This window comes from Strix uralensis, chromosome 5 (assembly GCF_047716275.1).
Source record: "Strix uralensis isolate ZFMK-TIS-50842 chromosome 5, bStrUra1, whole genome shotgun sequence".
NCBI classification, from domain to species: Eukaryota; Metazoa; Chordata; class Aves; order Strigiformes; family Strigidae; genus Strix; species Strix uralensis.
This window is the reverse complement of record NC_133976.1, coordinates 2,074,421-2,091,513: the sequence shown is the minus strand read 5'-3', so window position 1 is coordinate 2,091,513 and position 17,093 is coordinate 2,074,421. Positions and strand designations below refer to the sequence as shown.

The following is a 17,093-nucleotide window of genomic DNA, read 5'->3' as shown; positions in this document are numbered from 1 at the left end:
AGTCTTATTGCAGGGACATGGAGGCTTAGCTGGAGTTGGAGTGGGGGACAGCAGTGTGACTAAACTCAGGGTCTCGGTGTAGCTTGAGTCCCCTCTCCTCAACAACAAGAGGTGCGCACAAGGAGTCTATTCCTCCTGCTTGCTGCCAGTGCAGGGAACCCCTGGGGGCACCAGCTTTCTGTCTGGATGGGTGAAAGCAGGATTTTTCCCATCAGGGTGTTCTCCTCCTTAAAGAATTTTGTTTTCAAGGGAGAGCGTGGGAAGAGAGGACGGAATGGATTTGCTGGGCCCACAGGACCCTCAGGATCCCCAGGAAAAGAGGTTACTTGTACACTGTCTCTGTGCCTTTTGAGCATCAGAGGGATGGCTCGGAGGGGAAGTTGAGGCCCTGGTACCTGGGCTGGGTGTGCTTTCACCCTCTTGGAGCACTGGGACAGGAAAGCATTGAGGACTTGCAAAGCAAAGTCCTCCCTTCTATTTTGTTTTCCTTGCCCTACAGGGGATTCCCGGGATACCTGGACCCAAAGGCAACAAGGTCAGTACCAACTTGTCAGGCAGGTCACAAGCAGCTGAGCTCCTGGGGTGGCAATGGAACAGTACACTGCCCTCCCCTGGCTCCTTATCCCTGGCCCCATCCAACCCCTTCATCCGTCTTTCACCCTCATGCCCTTCTTCCCCATGGTGGCTGGCGCTTTCTCCAGAGAAAGCAGCAGAAAGTCAATGGAAGTGAGTCTCCTGACTCTCTCTAACTTTTAAATCATGGCCAAACTAATCAGCAATCATGGATGTAGGGTTCTTGCTCCGAATGAGACCTCTGGGGTTCTCTGTTTTGCAGGGAGAAATCGGCATTGGAGCAGCTGGCCCAAGAGGTCCTCGTGGACTGCCTGGCCCTCAGGTAGGTCCTTCCATAAATGTTCCTGGCTTGGCTTCTTGCAGCCTACCCTCATTTGGAGGCAGCTTTATACCATCACCTCCCACTCACCCATCTTAGAAGATGTCCAAAGGGCTGATTTCAGAGCTCTCCTTAATTTTCCATCAGCCAGATTAGGAGGTGATGGACACTGTTATGCCCAGCTGAGCTGGCACTCACCAGAATCTGTCTACAGGTTGCAATTAGCATCTTCTCCGTAATTAGACACCCTCAAGCATTGCAGGTCACACTGGCTAACTGCATGGCCGAGTGAATCCTGCCCCACTAACTGTGTTGGCTGTGCTCTCACTGGCTAGTTGGGAGCATTGAGGCAATATCTACACCCCTACGTCTGCATGTTTTCATCCTAGCAGCTCGCTGAGGAACCACCTCGGTTTTGTATGTTTTGGGCATGCTACCTGCAAGCTCATTCAGAAATCTGCTTCCAACCTTTTTATCCTCACTCCCCTCTTCCCTCCTTGTTGTCCCGGCAGAGGGAAACCAGCTCCCATCATCCTTGGAGCAATAATGTTCACTTTTCCTCATGCTGCTGAGAAGTTTTGGTCTCCTTCTGATAAAGACCCCAGGGAGACCCTCCTGAGTCGTAATCAGAGGCCATGTTTCAATTTGCTGCTTCTGTGGCTGTTCCACAAATAAACTGATTTTATGCTGCAATCCATTTAGACAAACACCCCATCTGCCAGCAGAACTGTTCAGTGAGGCCCCTGAGACAAAACACTTAATGAGAATGTCAACAGCTGTGAAAGGTCTGGGGTAAACCTCGCTCAAGCTTCATTATCTGAAGGAAATGATGAAATAATGTTTCTGCTCTTCTGACTCCAGCATAAATCTAAAGTGAATCACAGAATCTCAAATTATATTGGCTTTATGTGAGAGATCTAAATTTGGCTTCACAGGACGATGCCTACATCTAGGCATCTTGAAGACAGGTAAGTCTTGTAGGATCTACCTAGAGAGGTCATAAAAGGACTTCATGTACCCACCAGCACAGCTACCCCTCATAGCAAGGTTTGTAAGAAGCCAATAGCACACTTAAAGGGAGGCTCAGAACAAGATCTGCAGCATCTGGAAACCACAGCTGGGCACGAAGATAAACCTCACATTGGTTTCTAAAGTCACAGTTTACCGTTGAGCCATTGACTGGTGGCCTCTTCCTTCTGTATGAGTTCCAGGTGAATTCCTGGCTACCTTACTTATTGTGGTGAGTCCTGCTGAAATCATGTTCAGCAATGAGTTATGAATGCGCCTAAAACTACTGAGCCCTCTAATTGGGGGGAAGAAATCTCTGTGTCCCAGGAACATCTCAGACCTCTGTCCCTTGTTGGACATGCCTTTGTAAGTACATCCTGGGGAGGGACACAACAGGTCATCCAGCCTCAGATGGCTTCTTCTGAGCTAGTCCTTCCAGGATCTCTCTATACCAACAGAGAGGAAGAGACACCTTTCTGGAGTGATTTATATCATCCTAAATCATGTGCAGATCATCTCACAAATGCCTGTTTCTCTCAGGGACTGAGGAGAAGCTGAAGCTTGAAGCTTCAGTCTGACCAAAGCATTATTCTCTAAGCGCTGCATTGTCTACCTGCAGTGACATGTGGATGATCTCAAGCCCTTTAGGCTCTTTGAGCCAGATCCATCGGAGCACTAAGGCACCTGCTGGAGGTATAAGTGAAAAGGTTGGAAAACTCCTTCGAGGATCTGGGCTTCTGCATGTTTAATTCCTGTTGTCCCCAGTGGGATGGTTTGAAGAGTTGGGACTGCGCATGTTGCATTTCTCTTTGTTGATGGCCATCACTATCCCTCTCCATCTTAACAGGGTGACGAGGGCATCGTGGGAGTCCGGGGCCCCACTGGCATGATGGTGAGTGTTAAAATAGCATGGAGAGCTGATTTTACAGCATGGACAACGGTGGACCCAGGGCTGGCAAAATCCCCATGAGCAATGAAAAAAAATAAATGGGTTGATGCTTTCAGTGAAAAGTAAAGACTTTGGGAACCTGAATTCTGATGTTGTGTCAGGATGAATGAGTGTAAATCCTGTAGGCAGCTGTGAGACATAAGGTGTCATGCAGAGCACAATTGCTTTATGCTCTTGTCCATTTGGCTGACTCATCTACAGGCTGCTTTTGAAGTCCGCCTGAAATATCACTGTCTCTGTTCTTTGTCAGGTCTGCTTGCCTGCGTGAATTTCAGGGTCTTGTTCTGTTGTAAATTCCCTTTTCGCTGATAGGAGACTGAGTCAGGGGAGACGCAGATCACAGCCAGTATTTTGACAAACACCTTTTTATTTATTAGGCTATTTATTAGGCTATTATCTCTAATGGAATGAATCTGTTACTACAAGCAGGATGAGCCTTTATGAAGTTCCTCAGAAGGCCCAGAGTGGTTGCAGTACCAGGTTTCACCCTGGGATCTGATCCCTGAAGAGTTGATTCTCAGCAAGACTGGCCCTTACACCACGAAGGCCTGATGTGTCCCAGTGGTCAGAGCAGCAGTGCAGGGCACAGGAGGATGGAAAAGCCCAGGTTTTGTGCCCTTTGAGAAATGTCTGTGCTGTCTCCTCCTCATCCATCCTGTCCATGCCTACCCCTGTGATGAGCTGCCAGTTCTGCAGGTGGAAGGTGCCACCTCTCTCCATTTTCATGGGAGGTCACCAGCCCCCAGTTTTGCAAATGGGTTACACCTGGGGTAACCACCATGGCTTTTCAGCTCTCCACATGTGGTTCCCATCCTGGCTCTGTCTCCAGGGTCTCTGACCTGCCCTGGGGGCATCTGGGGATCCCCATCACCTTCGCCTAGGAGGAGTCCTCTGGGAGCAACCCTTCCCCTACGCTCTGTGAGAGGTGGGAGCTGCCTCTCGTTAATGTTAAGGGTATGGAAATCAGTACAATGCTTGCAAAATGGGGAAGGTTGGTTAAATTTATACATCTGCCAAAAGATCCTGAGTTTTGCCCTAGACTCAATGGTGGGCAGAAGCTAAAGGCTAAATTTTCTATTTGCACCAGTGTGATTCACTCCTCCCCAAATTGCTCTCAGGGGAAGGAAAGAAGAGTAGAGGCTCCTGTGCCAGTCCTACCAGCAGCTTCTCCATGGTGAAGCCCATCCTTGGAGGCAGCTCTGCCTTTGAGTGGAGGCTGCTCTTTCATAACACCTTGCCCCTGCTAGTATTTATCTTCACATGTTGTTTTATGTTCTTGCAGGGTCTAAAAGGCTTGCCGGGTGTGAAAGGCGAAAGAGTAAGCAACAGTTATTTTATCTATGCAGTGCCTTGAAGGAAGGCACCATTGTGGGGAGCCTTTCTCTGCAGCAGCCCACACTACTGATGCCCCTGTTAAAACAGCAGGGATAATCCCAGCATCTTCTGGGCTCGAACTGGGAGGGGACCTCAATCAGTGTGTGGAAGCATAAAGTGGCATTAGCAGCCCTCTGTAATGGCTGGGCTGACATGAAGGTGCATGCCATCTTTATGCATGCCCAGGACTTCTGTGGAAGGAAATTTGGGAGTCTGGACAGAGAAGGACCCCTGGTATGCTCTGGTTAATCCCCAAATGTGCAGGGTTGGGGGAAGAGAGCTAGGGAGCAGGTGTCCTACAGCATCAGCAGGATGATGACTGCCCACCAGGCAGCACATACCCTTTCATTTGCATCGGTGAGCAGGAGTCCCCTCGGTCTCCTTCTGCTACATCCCCCTTGCCACCCTTGGGAAGTGCAGTACTGAGAACTGCACCCCAGATGTAAGGAATGTGAAATGGGACACCAGGGGAGAAACCCACATACAGCTCTGCCACTCAGAAGTTCAAGTGCAGTTTTAAAGCCTGTCCCCACCTTGTCCTTGCAGCCTCCCCCTTCTCCTGCTGTCACCACACCAGTCTTGAGCACTGGAGAAGGTTACAAGATGCCATCAGGAATGAGTCCTTCAGTCTCATGTACCATGCCTGTTATAAAAAACTTCAGGAACAGCTACTATTTCATACACTCTCATGCCAATTTGAGGTTGAAATTTGGGAAATCCTGTATTATGTAGGATGCCATCCCACCCTAGATGTAGTGTAGGCACGTCCCTGCAGCACAGAGATGCTGCATCCCATTGGGAGGTCAAAATCCAGCAGTAGCTCCGCATCATGGATGCGCTGAGCATGGAGTCAGGCAAACCACTTCAGTCCTCTGGGTCTTTATTTTTTGTCAATGCAATAAATTCTAGTTGTACACAATCTCTTGTGGTAAGCTAATCATTTTGGAGCATGCCCAGAGGAACTGACTTCCAACTGTAATAGATCTTAGTGGCTTGGAGTGTACATCAGTGGACTGAACAACACAAGAAGCATGAGTAAAAAAGGGAATCACTCACTGTCTTTTTTCTTTCCTGTGTTCAGGGTGATCGGGGACTTCTGGGACCCAAGGGAGAAAGAGTAAGGACATTCCAGATTGTGATTTTCTGGGGCAGATGGGGTAAAAGGTTTTCAGGATTTTATAGTTACCAGTGAACAGATGGACAGTTATTTAAATGAGTTAGTGATCTTACAAGGTAGAGGCATAAATGATAAAAAAAATATTTATATGTGTTTTCAAATATCTGGGGCTTTAGTGATTCTATAGGATTCATATCGTTACATGTGGGTGAGTGTAGCCCACCCAGCGTGGAGTGCTGAGCAAGGTTCCCAAATGATGGGTGCAAATGTCTTTCACTGAAGAGGACTTTCAATCCTACTTTCAATCCTACTTTCAATCCATGGTGTTGTGTGCAGTACCATCCATGTGCCTTATCAAGATCCCACTGCCAATGAAATCTTCAAGATTTGAGGCTCAGGGCCTTGTGTGTGTCCTTGCTCAGGCATCTGGCCACCCTGAGGGTGAAGACGTTTTTCCTTCTGTCTAACAGGAGTTTCCCTTGTTGCAACTTGTCCCTTCACGGTGTGCCTCCAAGAAGAGCCTGAGTCCATCCTCTCTACGTTGTACACCTACATAGGTAGTGGAAGACAACATGTAGATGTCCCCCTCTTCTTGGGGGTCTCCAACCAGTTTCAATCCACTTTGTTGATGCCATCCTTGCACTGGACACACCGCTCCAAGTTGAGCTTGTGTGATAGTTTTGATGGGATCCTACAAAACAAAAAAAAAGTTGGGGTTTTTTTCCCCCCTATTTGCTTGGGGCACAAAATGCCTCCTGTGAATTAAGGGAGGAAGAAAATTTCCACTGATTTTGGTATAACCAGCTCACCCCAAAGCATACTGCAATCTTAAAAAGCCTGAGCTGGCTCATAGAAGGTAATGCGAAAATAACTCCCCAAGCGCTTCTGGAAAATGCACAGAAAATGCTGAACTTCTGCCCAGTGTTTTGTTAACTTCCTTCCTGGCTGAAATGGCTTGTTAGAAAATGAGTTTTAGAAAACCTACATGACGATCCTGCCTTTGAGTCATGCAGTATTAAATGATTAAGGCCGATTTGTCTCTGAGGAAGCTGCTTTCAAAGGGGACTCGCTCCAGAGACAAATGAATTCTTAATCTGCTTCGCGAAGAGGCCCCAGAACACTTTCCAAGCTGAAGGAATTGTAATGTATTTTCCAAAGAATACCTTAATAATATATAAGGTGGAGTGCGAGATAAAACAGGAGAGCGGGGAATAATTGTCTTGGGTTTGTTCCACACGATTGCAACTTAACTTTCTTTCTAATTCTCCCTTGATCAATACAGGAGTAACTGCATGAATCCCAGGGCCTGTGCTATGTATTGGATTAAACTACAGGATCTTTATTCTCCTTTTTGTTCCCAAAATTGATTGAGCCCCATCCTGTCTCTGTTAGAGATCCTCCAGAGCAGGGAAGCAGGAGGGTATACAGAATTTGATCAGGGTCTTCTGATGATGGTGATGGTTGGATAAACTGCAAAGTATTTTCAGAGTTTGGGGAGTATTGATTGATGTGTGGTTGTTAAGACTCCAGCAGCAATGCACTGTCACCCTAAACAGGGATGTTTGCAACACTGAAGAGAGCTGGTGCAAAGGGAGTCCTTTTCAAATGGGCTACAGTTGCCCATTAGAAGCTGGCTTCACCCCTCTTCATTCCAAACTGTGGACAGCATCACCACTTTGGAGACACAACGATCGCTTTGCCAGAGCAGAGCCATTTCTTGCATGGGAATAGCCTTGTTGCAGTTTCTTCACTCTCTGAGGAGCACAATGTTCCTCCTCAGCTGCTGAGCTGATAAATAGACTTGCCATGGATATGTCCATGGGGTTACTGCATGCCTGTAGCTACTGACTCTCTCAGGATGACAGTTTGGGGAATCTGACCTTCCAAAAACTACCTCTGAGGGGTGCCCTAAGTGCCACTCCCCTTCCTTAACTCCAACTCTGGTTCATAAATCAGGACACCATGAGTAGACCCATTCACCATTCTGCCTGTGGTCAGCTCCCACACCTGAGTTGCAAACCTTGACATCCTGAGTGACCTACAGTGACAAAGGAGCCAAGCCACCATGTCAGAGATGAACCTGTCCCACCACTGACAGCCTTGGAGCAAGAATTGAACCTCAGGGTCACGCGATGCATAGCTCCATTTCCAGCTATGACATTTAGACTGTGGTAATGCCAGTGGGGCCCAACATTTTTTGGAGCAAGAAGGCACTCTCCAATCTTGGGACTTCTTGTAGTTTTCTGTGCATGTTCATCATCCAGATTTAGTAAGGGTAACTAACCTTAACAATTAATGTTGTGCTGTGGAGCACACATTCCTTCCCCAGCATATGGACCACAGTTTGGGAAATGCTTACCTTCATTGCAGATGCGTGAATTACCATTCTGCCCATCATAGCAAGTGCGGTTCCATCCAGTGGGACCCATGAGTTCATGGATCACTGGATGTCGACATCTGTGTCTCCTTTCTCTAGGGTGAGCCCATGACTATTTTTGGACCCCAGGGCTATAAAGGCAGTAAAGGAGATCCTGTAAGTTTGACTCTTATTGACTTTTTAATCTGTTCCTTTCCCACTGTTGGTGGCATCAGCACCAAGCACAGCTTGGGATAAGCACTGAGAACCAGAACTTTGGTCCAGAGCCAGTGATTGAGAGCCGGGTTCTTCCAGGAGAGAGGCACAATCCACTAATTTCTGTTTTACCTTTCAGGGCGAACGGGGTCTGCCGGGTTTTGACGGAGACAAAGGCGAGAAGGGAGAGGATGGGCCTGTAGGAGAAAAGGTATGAACCTCCCGAAGTGACTGAGAGAGACAAAAAAAGGTCACTGGTTGTGTGAGGAAGGGACCAATATCTCTGCATCTGTGGGAAAAAAGCTTTTCAATATGCCACATGCATCCTCCCTTCCAATGTGCTTGCTGGAAAACACAGTGCAAGGACACACTCGCCCAGCATTTACCACAGAAGGGGAGAGGAGGATGTTGGGTTGGGGCTTGGGAACAAGATTACCAGGTGTCAGGTCTGTAGTTTTGGGACCATGTCTGTGGTACAGGATCACTCTGGGAACAGTGACTATTCAATTACTGCAGGACTGTAAGAGTCCCACATCTCCCTCTCCCTCCAAGAGCTGGCTGTGCTTCTTCAAACCCTGCAGCTCTTGTGGCATTCTTGTTAAGGCTTGGTTGGCTCCTCTGCTCCTGTTCTTCACACAGGGCTGTTCCTGGGTGGTGGCAGAGCAAGTCGCCTGGTCCTCCATCTGCCTTTGCTCTTTAAGAGCACCCTGTGGAGGTCTCAGGTCTCAACCCATCACCACTCTGCTGGGAGGAATCACGTAACTCTCCCACTCTCAGACTGAGTCACAGATTAAATCTCCGTGTACTAATCATACCTATTTTCATATTATGTTAATGCTTTTTGCTCCAGAAGTCTGACCCAGGATAGGGACTCTGCTGAATAAATATAACTATCTACAACAGCAGCATCGCTGCCTGAGCTAGACATCCTGTTATATCCCACGGGGACCTGTACAATCAGTGTAGTTCGGGGTGGGAACTGCCTGACCCAGTGTGGGCATGTCCCTTGTGAAGAGGCAAATTGTGTCCTTACCACAATGGATTGCCCTTGCTTAGGTCCCCAGCTACTGTAAAAGGAAACCCATGAAGATGCTCCCATGGATGGTACCTGGTTTTTTTTAAGTCAGATGAAAGCCCATACATGATATCTGTCAGATTGCTTTCTAATAAAAAAATAATATGTAAGCAACTCCTAAAGCACGAACACCTCTTGGCCGAATATCTGAGTGACTTTGGATGGAGCCCCAGAGTAGTATCTCCACCAACAGTAAGTCCAGCAGGGTCTTGTACTTGAGTGTTTGCAAGGAGGCAGCTCATCCAGAGGCTTTGAGACCCTTTTCTGCTTGTTTTTCTTCAGTCCTTCTAACTGGGCACCAACTTTTTTACGGGACAGTTCACTGAGATTTCTATCAAGCCGTTCTGCAGCTGGTGGCTTTCTAGCCCTGGCTGCCATACAGAACTTTGGGCTCCCTGGAGCTGAAGTCTGCTATAGACACAGCACTTTTTGTCATCCTCTCTGCCATCTCCGTGGGTTTTTCTACTGGTCTCTCTCAGGGCGGGGGTCACTCAAGAGCAGTAGGTACTCAAAATGTATTTGACAGGGATTTTAAAATTTTAGGGAGTCAAAGGTGAAGCTGGCTCCAAGGGAGTGATGGGGCTTTTCGGAACAAGAGGACCGGTGGGGCAGAAGGTGAGTACAGTGAACACTTATGTTAAAGCATTCCCTGCAAGAAGTGATGTGTAAAATCACACAAGAACTGATGTGTAAAATCCTGTCAGAGTTTTCTCACAGAATATAATTCTGCATTCCCTCTCCAATATTGCTGATTGAAATGGTGCGGGGCTACCAGAGAGCAGAAGTAGCTGCGCTTTTCCAGGAGAGCCCTAAAGATTTCTCCCATTTTGTAAAGCAGCAGAGTCCTCTGGCATCTTTTCTGGACTAAAATGGTCAATAATGGCTCGCTGAAATGTGAAATTCAGGCATGAGTGTGAACTACTCTCTAAGCTCCAGTTATAGTCAACAGAATTGTGGGGCTCCATTTAGTTGCCCAGCTGAGATGTTTGGGGTATCCTACCTATCCATTCCAGCTGCTTCTGCAGAGGCGTCCCCAAAGGTCCTCTTGTCTCCTCTTCCACAGCTGTAGGTATCTCCTACAGCAATCCCCATTTCCAGAAGAAGTGCAGCTCTTTACTGTGGTAACTCATCACCGCTTTCCTTGCAGGGGGACCCAGGAGAACCAGGCTTGCCAGGCTCTGCCGTGAGTTGGAGCATGTTTCTCTGCCTTTGAAAGTTTTGGGCACAGAGCTGGGCTCACACTGCTGGTCCTATCCCCACAGCCATGTGTGTGGGTTGCGGGGTGGGATGAGGTGATGCTGGCTCAATGCTGCTCCACAAAGCCCACATTCAAAGAGGCTTTGCTGGAAAACCAGTGGTGGGCATGGGGGACCACAGCCAGAGGTATGTTTTAATAGGATGTTGTATTTTGCACTAAGGGACGTGTGAAATATGCAGTATTTATTATTTTTAATGCCTTTAGTGTATTAAGGGACATTGCCAGACATGAACAGGTGATGTTTCCTGTTCAAATTATGACTATAGGTTGTCTATCCCATGAGAAATGTATATATCCTTAAGAGACTGGACTACAAGTGGCTATTCTCAGCTCTCAGTGGGTGCATGTTGCTGGTCAGAGGGGAAACAGTTATGCTGGAGGATCTGGATAATCTCTAAGTTCACCTTGTTTCCTGACAAATTGTAATTGTTGGGAAAAAAAAAAAAGGAAAAAAAAAGAAGAAATTTGATTTGCAAAAGTGTTTACATGCTTTTGAACTTCACCATTTCACTTGCAAGAAACCCCAAGTGAAAAAATGGTCTCCAAGGCTGTCCAAAGCAAAAAAGTCCCCACTGATTTCTTTTCACCTGGGCAAGGAAGGAATAAGAGGGGAGGGAACACCAAAAGACGACTGGGACTTTTTCTCAGACCATACAAATACAAGAGTATTCAATTGTTTTTTTGCAATAAGAAATATCAGTATTTTCTTGACCTATTCCCCAATTATGCCTCTTTTTGTGTGAGTGGGTGATTCTCAGCAACTATCTGTTGCTCTGAAGGCTCCACAGCCATTCAGCGCTGCCTGCTGATTACTGATCATGGCTGTGTAACTATTTACAAGCCCATAATCCAGACTGGTAATTGCTCACTGAGAAAAAGGCCTTCATTCAATTAAGTATTTCAACCCCCGCCTAATTGTAAACAACCTTCTGAGCACTTTGCCAAAGCAATGAGGCTGTAATGTGCTGTAAGACATCAGCATCTAGCATCACCGCACGTAGGCATTGGATCGAGTTCATTTCTGAAATTGTTTTGTAGTGAACACCTGAATCCATAGGTGACAACCAGTAGTAGCGCAGGAGTAAAGCGAAGACGTTTGTTGAGGCTGCTGAGTGCAAAGGAAGCACAGTTGGACTCCACCATCCTGGCCAGCAACCATCCAGTCACGGTTGGATGATTTGCTGTTTTCTACCAGCACCCATGGGGGTTGGCACATAATACAGTTAACTACCAGAAAGTGTTATCTTCTCAATCAATATTGGAGGAAAGCTAAGTAATCTTTCTTTTGGAAATATTTAGGGATTCTACTGGTGCAGGTTAATGCTATCTGTGCTGTGCTTGGAGCTAGACTGAGATAATAGAGCTTGGTTTTGGCCCTTCATTAAATTTGTAAAATTGCAAAAGTCAGATCAGAGCTGGGGCCTTGTTGGAAGAGCCTTGATATACGACATCCTAGATGAAATTCATCTGACCTCAGGTTAGATGTCTGCCATGTTCACTTTCCACATCCGAGCGAGCGATGTGCAGACTTGGTTTATTGGCATCTTTAGGGTGCTCTCAGCCCATGATTCACATCATTTATTTCAGACACCTGTGTTAGGGTGCTACATCCTGATCTGACTTGTTCTTCACAACCCAGGTCTCACTTTATCTTCTAAGTGCTCCCAGATACTTTGATTATTTTTTCCCCAAGTTATTCCAGAAAGGTAGGCTAGGCTGTCTCATTTATCATTCCCCAAGTCCTCTTCTTCCCTTTTCTTGAAGACAGACACTGCTTGGACCAGTCTACCTGTAGCAGATCTGTCCTATGCAAAGTCTTAAGGGTAGTGGCTAGCAGTTCTCATTTTCCTTCAGCTCCCTCTAATTCCATCTTTCATATCAATAAAGTGCCACCAGCTCATTGCAAACATTGGTTGGTCCTTTTCTGTCCCACTGAATCCACTCTGAGTAATTTAACCAGCTTGTAAAAAGTCTCATCCATTTACTTCTTTTGATTTGGTGATCTGTAGGAGTTCCTAACCAAGTTGACAGAATTTGTGTCTTCTCCCTGTAATCATTTCCCAGAGAATTTCAATGGATCTAGTTGACTGGACCTCAAGGCATATGAGTGCATTCTTGATATTTTGGACACCTTTTCCTCCTTTTTCCTCTTTTCTAAAAGCACTGTGCTCTTTTACATTGATATTCCTGCCATGCTTCACCCTTTTATATTAATATTGCAGTCTGTGTTATGCCTATGAAGTCATCATCTTGATCATGTATTAAGGCTTCCAGCTCCTCTTCTTTATTTCTCATGCCGCATTATTATACCGGGCCATTAACCCATTATTCTCCCTAAAGCTCTATTACGAATGCCCTTCTTCCCCTCTCTTGCCATTACTCTCTATTTTGGGTTTCCAGGGTCTACAATTAGCAGTGTTCCTTGGCCCTTTCCATCCTGGTTTGCAGTCCTCCTCACTGGACCAAAAAGTTGTTCAGAGTTGTTCACCTCCTCTTGTGAGCTCGGCTCTAGATTTAGCCAGCAGCCTGTGGATCCTTGCCCTATAACCGAGGAAGCCAGGGTCTCTGTGGTAACACCACCTACACAACCATGTGCTTATTCCCAGGGTATCCCACTCAACTTACCCAGAGGGTGGGAGATGCACCACCTCCCTGGACCTTCTGCTTTTGCTCTCAGAACCATTTCTGATGTGCTTCATTCTTCAGTGCTTGCCAGAGCACATCTTCCAAAGCCCACGCTGGAGCGGAGCCACCAGCATGTCAGTGGGGGGGAAGGATGGGAGAAATACAGGATTTTTCAGTCCACGCTGATCACTGAGAGCCATGGAGCTCACAAGACGTGAAAGCAAAACCGTATACCTGAAGTCAAAGCAAAAAGTGAGAGCAAGTCACAGAATCCCAGAATCACAGAATCCCAGAATCATTCAGGTTGGAAAAGACCCTTGGGATCATCAAGTCCAACCATCAGCCCTATTCTACAAGGTTCTCCCCTACACCACATCCCCCCACATCTCATCCAAATGAGACACACCCAGGGATGGGGACTCCACCCCCTCCCTGGGCAGCCTATTCCACTCTCTGACCACTCTTTCTGGGAAACACTTTTTCCTAATGTCCAGTCTGAACCTCCCCTGTTGCAGTTTGAGTCAGGGGATTCTGCTTAACACTAGGACAATCAGATGCTAAATACGGCCAGTCCAGGAAGGCTGATGGAAGGCTAAAGGACACTCTTCTGCCACTGTTATACAGCACAGTGCTACAGTCAAAACCAGCCACCACTCTGCAGAGTCTGAAAACTAAGTGATAATCAAGGCCTTATAACCCAGGTAAGTGTGAGAATGGTTATAAGCAGGAATTTGACTTTACCATAGATATTAAGAGCATAAGAGCTCTTGATATAGATAAGAGTGGCAGGTAGGCAACTCTGAAGAGGTACCAACAAGAAAGTGCTACCTTCCTCCATCGGCTGCACGGGGATTTAGGTGAAGCCATATGGCATTCCAGTTCTCCTGCACACTGAACAGTGGGCCATTTCAAGCCAGAGGATAGGAAAGGTGGGGTGTGGGGGTCTGCCTTGGGCTTGACAAGAGCTGCCCCTGGCCACTCAGAGTGGAAAAATCCATCTCCTAAGAAGTTCTTGCCCTGGAAGTGTGTCTTGATGTTTCCTGAGCACTTCTGATGAATCCAGGCTTGTCAAAGGGAAGTCAGTCAGCCAGATCTTCTGGCCATGGGTGGAAATCTCTGCCCAGGATACCTTGGAGGTTTTGCAGCAGGGTATCAGGCTGACCCATCTCTGAAATGTAGTGCCTGAGAACAAATGCTCATTATGGCTGTGAGGAACAGTGGCAGCTCCCACACCAAGAAAGGATTTTTTGGGGAGGATGCTCAGGACTGCAGTAAATAACTGTGGGCAGGACAGTCTAGACAAAAGACGCAGCAAGGAAGGGATAAAAACACAGATGAAACTGTGAGGTTGAGACTCCCACCAAATATTGAGCACTGAAACCCAGGAGGTTGGAAACTTTTTAGCAGAGGTTGCAGCCTACGCCATGGTTTGGAAATGCATTCACCCTTTGACATGTGTCTTCAAACAGATTGATCCTTTTGGGGCACGCCACTGGGGCAACGTTTCTGCTGATGGGTTTCACACTTTCGCAGGGTGACCCAGCTCACTCCCCAGCTAGTTCATCTGAGTGGAAATGATGAGCCTGGAGACAAGGCAGGCTCATCCCTGGCTCCAGCCCAAAGCTTCGTGGGAATTTGTGCCTGGAAGCAGAGATCCTCCGCTTCTCAAAGATGTCTTTGCGTCACAGCCAGCGCTCAGGACTTATGACTAAGCCTCTTCGTTCCTGTGCCTTCGTGGTACCTGATGTCTTTGCAGTTAAATGAAGCCTGTTCGTGCAACACTTTAATAACAGAACCAAATAGCAAGAGCCATTTCCAGTACTCCACCAGTAATTGCCTTTAAACTGCCATTTTACTAGCTTTTATTGCCCGGCCTTTATTTGCCTGGCAGAACACTGAATGTAAATCTGAGGGAACAAATTTCCATTCATCTTCTTTCCCTTGCCTAGTGCTCAAACATTTTCCTCTTCCTCTTTTTTTTTTTTTTTTTTTCCCCTCCTATTCCATCTTTTTCTTGTCCTGGGTGCAGATGGCCTTGAAAAGCATCACCTCTTTGACCTGCTTCCCCTCCAGCTGAAGCAGGGACAGACCTGCTGTCATGTCCAAGCCTTATTATAAACCTTCTAGTCCATATGACAAAGCCTCTTCAGCCCATGATGAGTAGGAGTCCACCTACAGTGAGATAAGACCCAGGTCAAAAACTTGCTTATGTTTACTGGACCAAGTAGGCATGGCTTAGACCCAGCTACCTTTCAGCCTACCAGCACATACTGTGAGCTTAACTCTTCCTAAAGCCATTTGGGCTTCTTTCAGGTCAAGAGCGGGCAAGAAGCACCTCATGATCTAAGGCAGGCAGAAGAGACGAGAGTTGGACACGGGCAGGTGGGGAAGCACGGGAAGACAAGGAAAGGTCTCTCCTTGACACAGGGGACACTAGGGACAACTGAGGGAAATATTAAAGCTAATTGGGAAATCTCTAACTAGTGTCAGGCTCCTTCAGGATCAGGCAGTGCTCAAGGATAAGCCTTTTAGCCCATCCCCTTGGATACAGGTGTGTAAATCCCTGGCCAGATGGATCTGTACCCAGTTCAAATCTATCTCAGAAACACCAGGCACTTGATGCCTCGGCTTGTGAGATTTAACCATCAAACCAACAGGTTTATTACCCTCCAAGCAAGCAAACTGTCCTTGCAAGCAAACAGAGAAACTCTAGTTAGCTGGGGGTTTTATGGTCCATTTACTTCCTCAGATGGAACTTTATATTGATCGTGTCAATAATTATTTACTAGTAAATAAAGAGCTTGCACGAGATGTTTGTGCCTGATAGTGTAGGCAGTGCTGGAGGAATGTGGACTTTACCTGACCCAGACATGATCAGCAGAGCCATGGAGGAGGACCTGGTTGGCTCTCAAATACTCCTCTCACTATGAAATGTAAAATGTGCCAAGGTTTGGGAGGGGTTTGAAGAAGCAACATGCTCCCCAGAGGAGGAGCTGAATTTTTATATCTGGGAATGAAAAGGTAATGAGTCTGTCCTCACAGTCTGACCCACTGTCAGGGACAGCACTGTCCCACCTGTGTGTCTCTGGAATGTTTACTTGTCACCGTGATCGTGTTTGAAGTGTCTGTTCATCACTGAGAGGAGTAGTAACTGGAGAGGTGACAAGTCTGCTTGGCATACAAATCTGACAGCTGATTTTTTAAATATTTTTTTTTAATAAATGTGTTTCCTTTCAACAACCTACTGCAAATTAATTCCAAGTAGAGAATGCCACTTGTTCATCTCCTGATCTGCTTAAACAGACAATTCATTCTCCTCTGAGTGAGCTGAGCCCTGTGCAATCAGTGTCTCAAGTGGGGATAAATCTGATTTCATCTCACATCCAGGTTCTGAAAACTGCCATCAAAATTGGCCTGAATGGATGAGTAGACTGTGGCAGCCCTGCAAAATAGGGAAAAAAAAAAAAAAAAAAAGACATTTCCAGTAGCTTTTAGTTTGCTACCAAAACAGTGGGAAATTCACCACCCAGCACTGCTTGACTCAACTGACTGGGTCTGAAGCTGCAGACCCCATGGCCCAGGACTGTGTGCATCCCTCAAAACTCACAGTGTGATGCTGCCTGCTCAATGCCCTTGCTCCTATTTTCAACCACAACCATCACCATCTAAATTTTCTTGGCCCAGAACTACTCTTTAGCTGCCATGTGCCTCTATTTACCAAGCTGTAATCATAAATAAGTCAACTTACAGGTTACATTTGCTAGTGGCTTACAAGCCCATGAGGAGTGGGTGCTAAATCCCAGCCTCAGGTCACTAGTACTAGCATAACTTCTGACCTCTGACTGTGGGAACACACAACCCAGGTCTTACTATTGATTTTTCATCCTGTTGACTGTCCTCAGCCACTTTCCCTACAAGAGCTGACACAGAAATTAATTTTTCTCCTCTTTCTGGCAGGGTGCGGCAGGTCTCAATGGGAAGAATGGAAACAAGGGAGCCAAAGGTGACAGAGGTCTTCAGGGGCAGAAGGGGAAGCCAGTGAGTAGCAGGAAAAGACATGGTTCATTTGGCAGGAAGAAAGAGGCTCTGTGCCTTTCATGATCCCAAGTTCATTTCTCCTCTCACAACCTACATGCCTCGTTACTAGAGTCAGGGTCTTGCTCAGGGTGAGTTTTTCCAGAAGAGAGACAAAATTGCTCCCTAAACCTGGAGAAGTCTTTAAT

General features: G+C 46.8%; 1 protein-coding gene across 1 annotated transcript in view; it reads left to right on the top strand.

The window, feature by feature from the left end:
* The window catches only part of LOC141943663 (uncharacterized), a 104,165-nt gene that overhangs the window by 67,402 nt on the left and 19,670 nt on the right, over positions 1 to 17,093 (top strand). Inside the window, exons 66-76 of the mRNA XM_074869312.1 lie at positions 250 to 321; positions 500 to 535; positions 836 to 895; positions 2,748 to 2,792; positions 4,132 to 4,167; positions 5,305 to 5,340; positions 7,817 to 7,873; positions 8,052 to 8,123; positions 9,531 to 9,602; positions 10,135 to 10,170; positions 16,828 to 16,908. Of these exons, the coding sequence (XP_074725413.1) occupies positions 250 to 321; positions 500 to 535; positions 836 to 895; positions 2,748 to 2,792; positions 4,132 to 4,167; positions 5,305 to 5,340; positions 7,817 to 7,873; positions 8,052 to 8,123; positions 9,531 to 9,602; positions 10,135 to 10,170; positions 16,828 to 16,908 (603 nt within the window). The remainder of the gene's footprint in view (positions 1 to 249; positions 322 to 499; positions 536 to 835; positions 896 to 2,747; positions 2,793 to 4,131; positions 4,168 to 5,304; positions 5,341 to 7,816; positions 7,874 to 8,051; positions 8,124 to 9,530; positions 9,603 to 10,134; positions 10,171 to 16,827; positions 16,909 to 17,093) is intronic.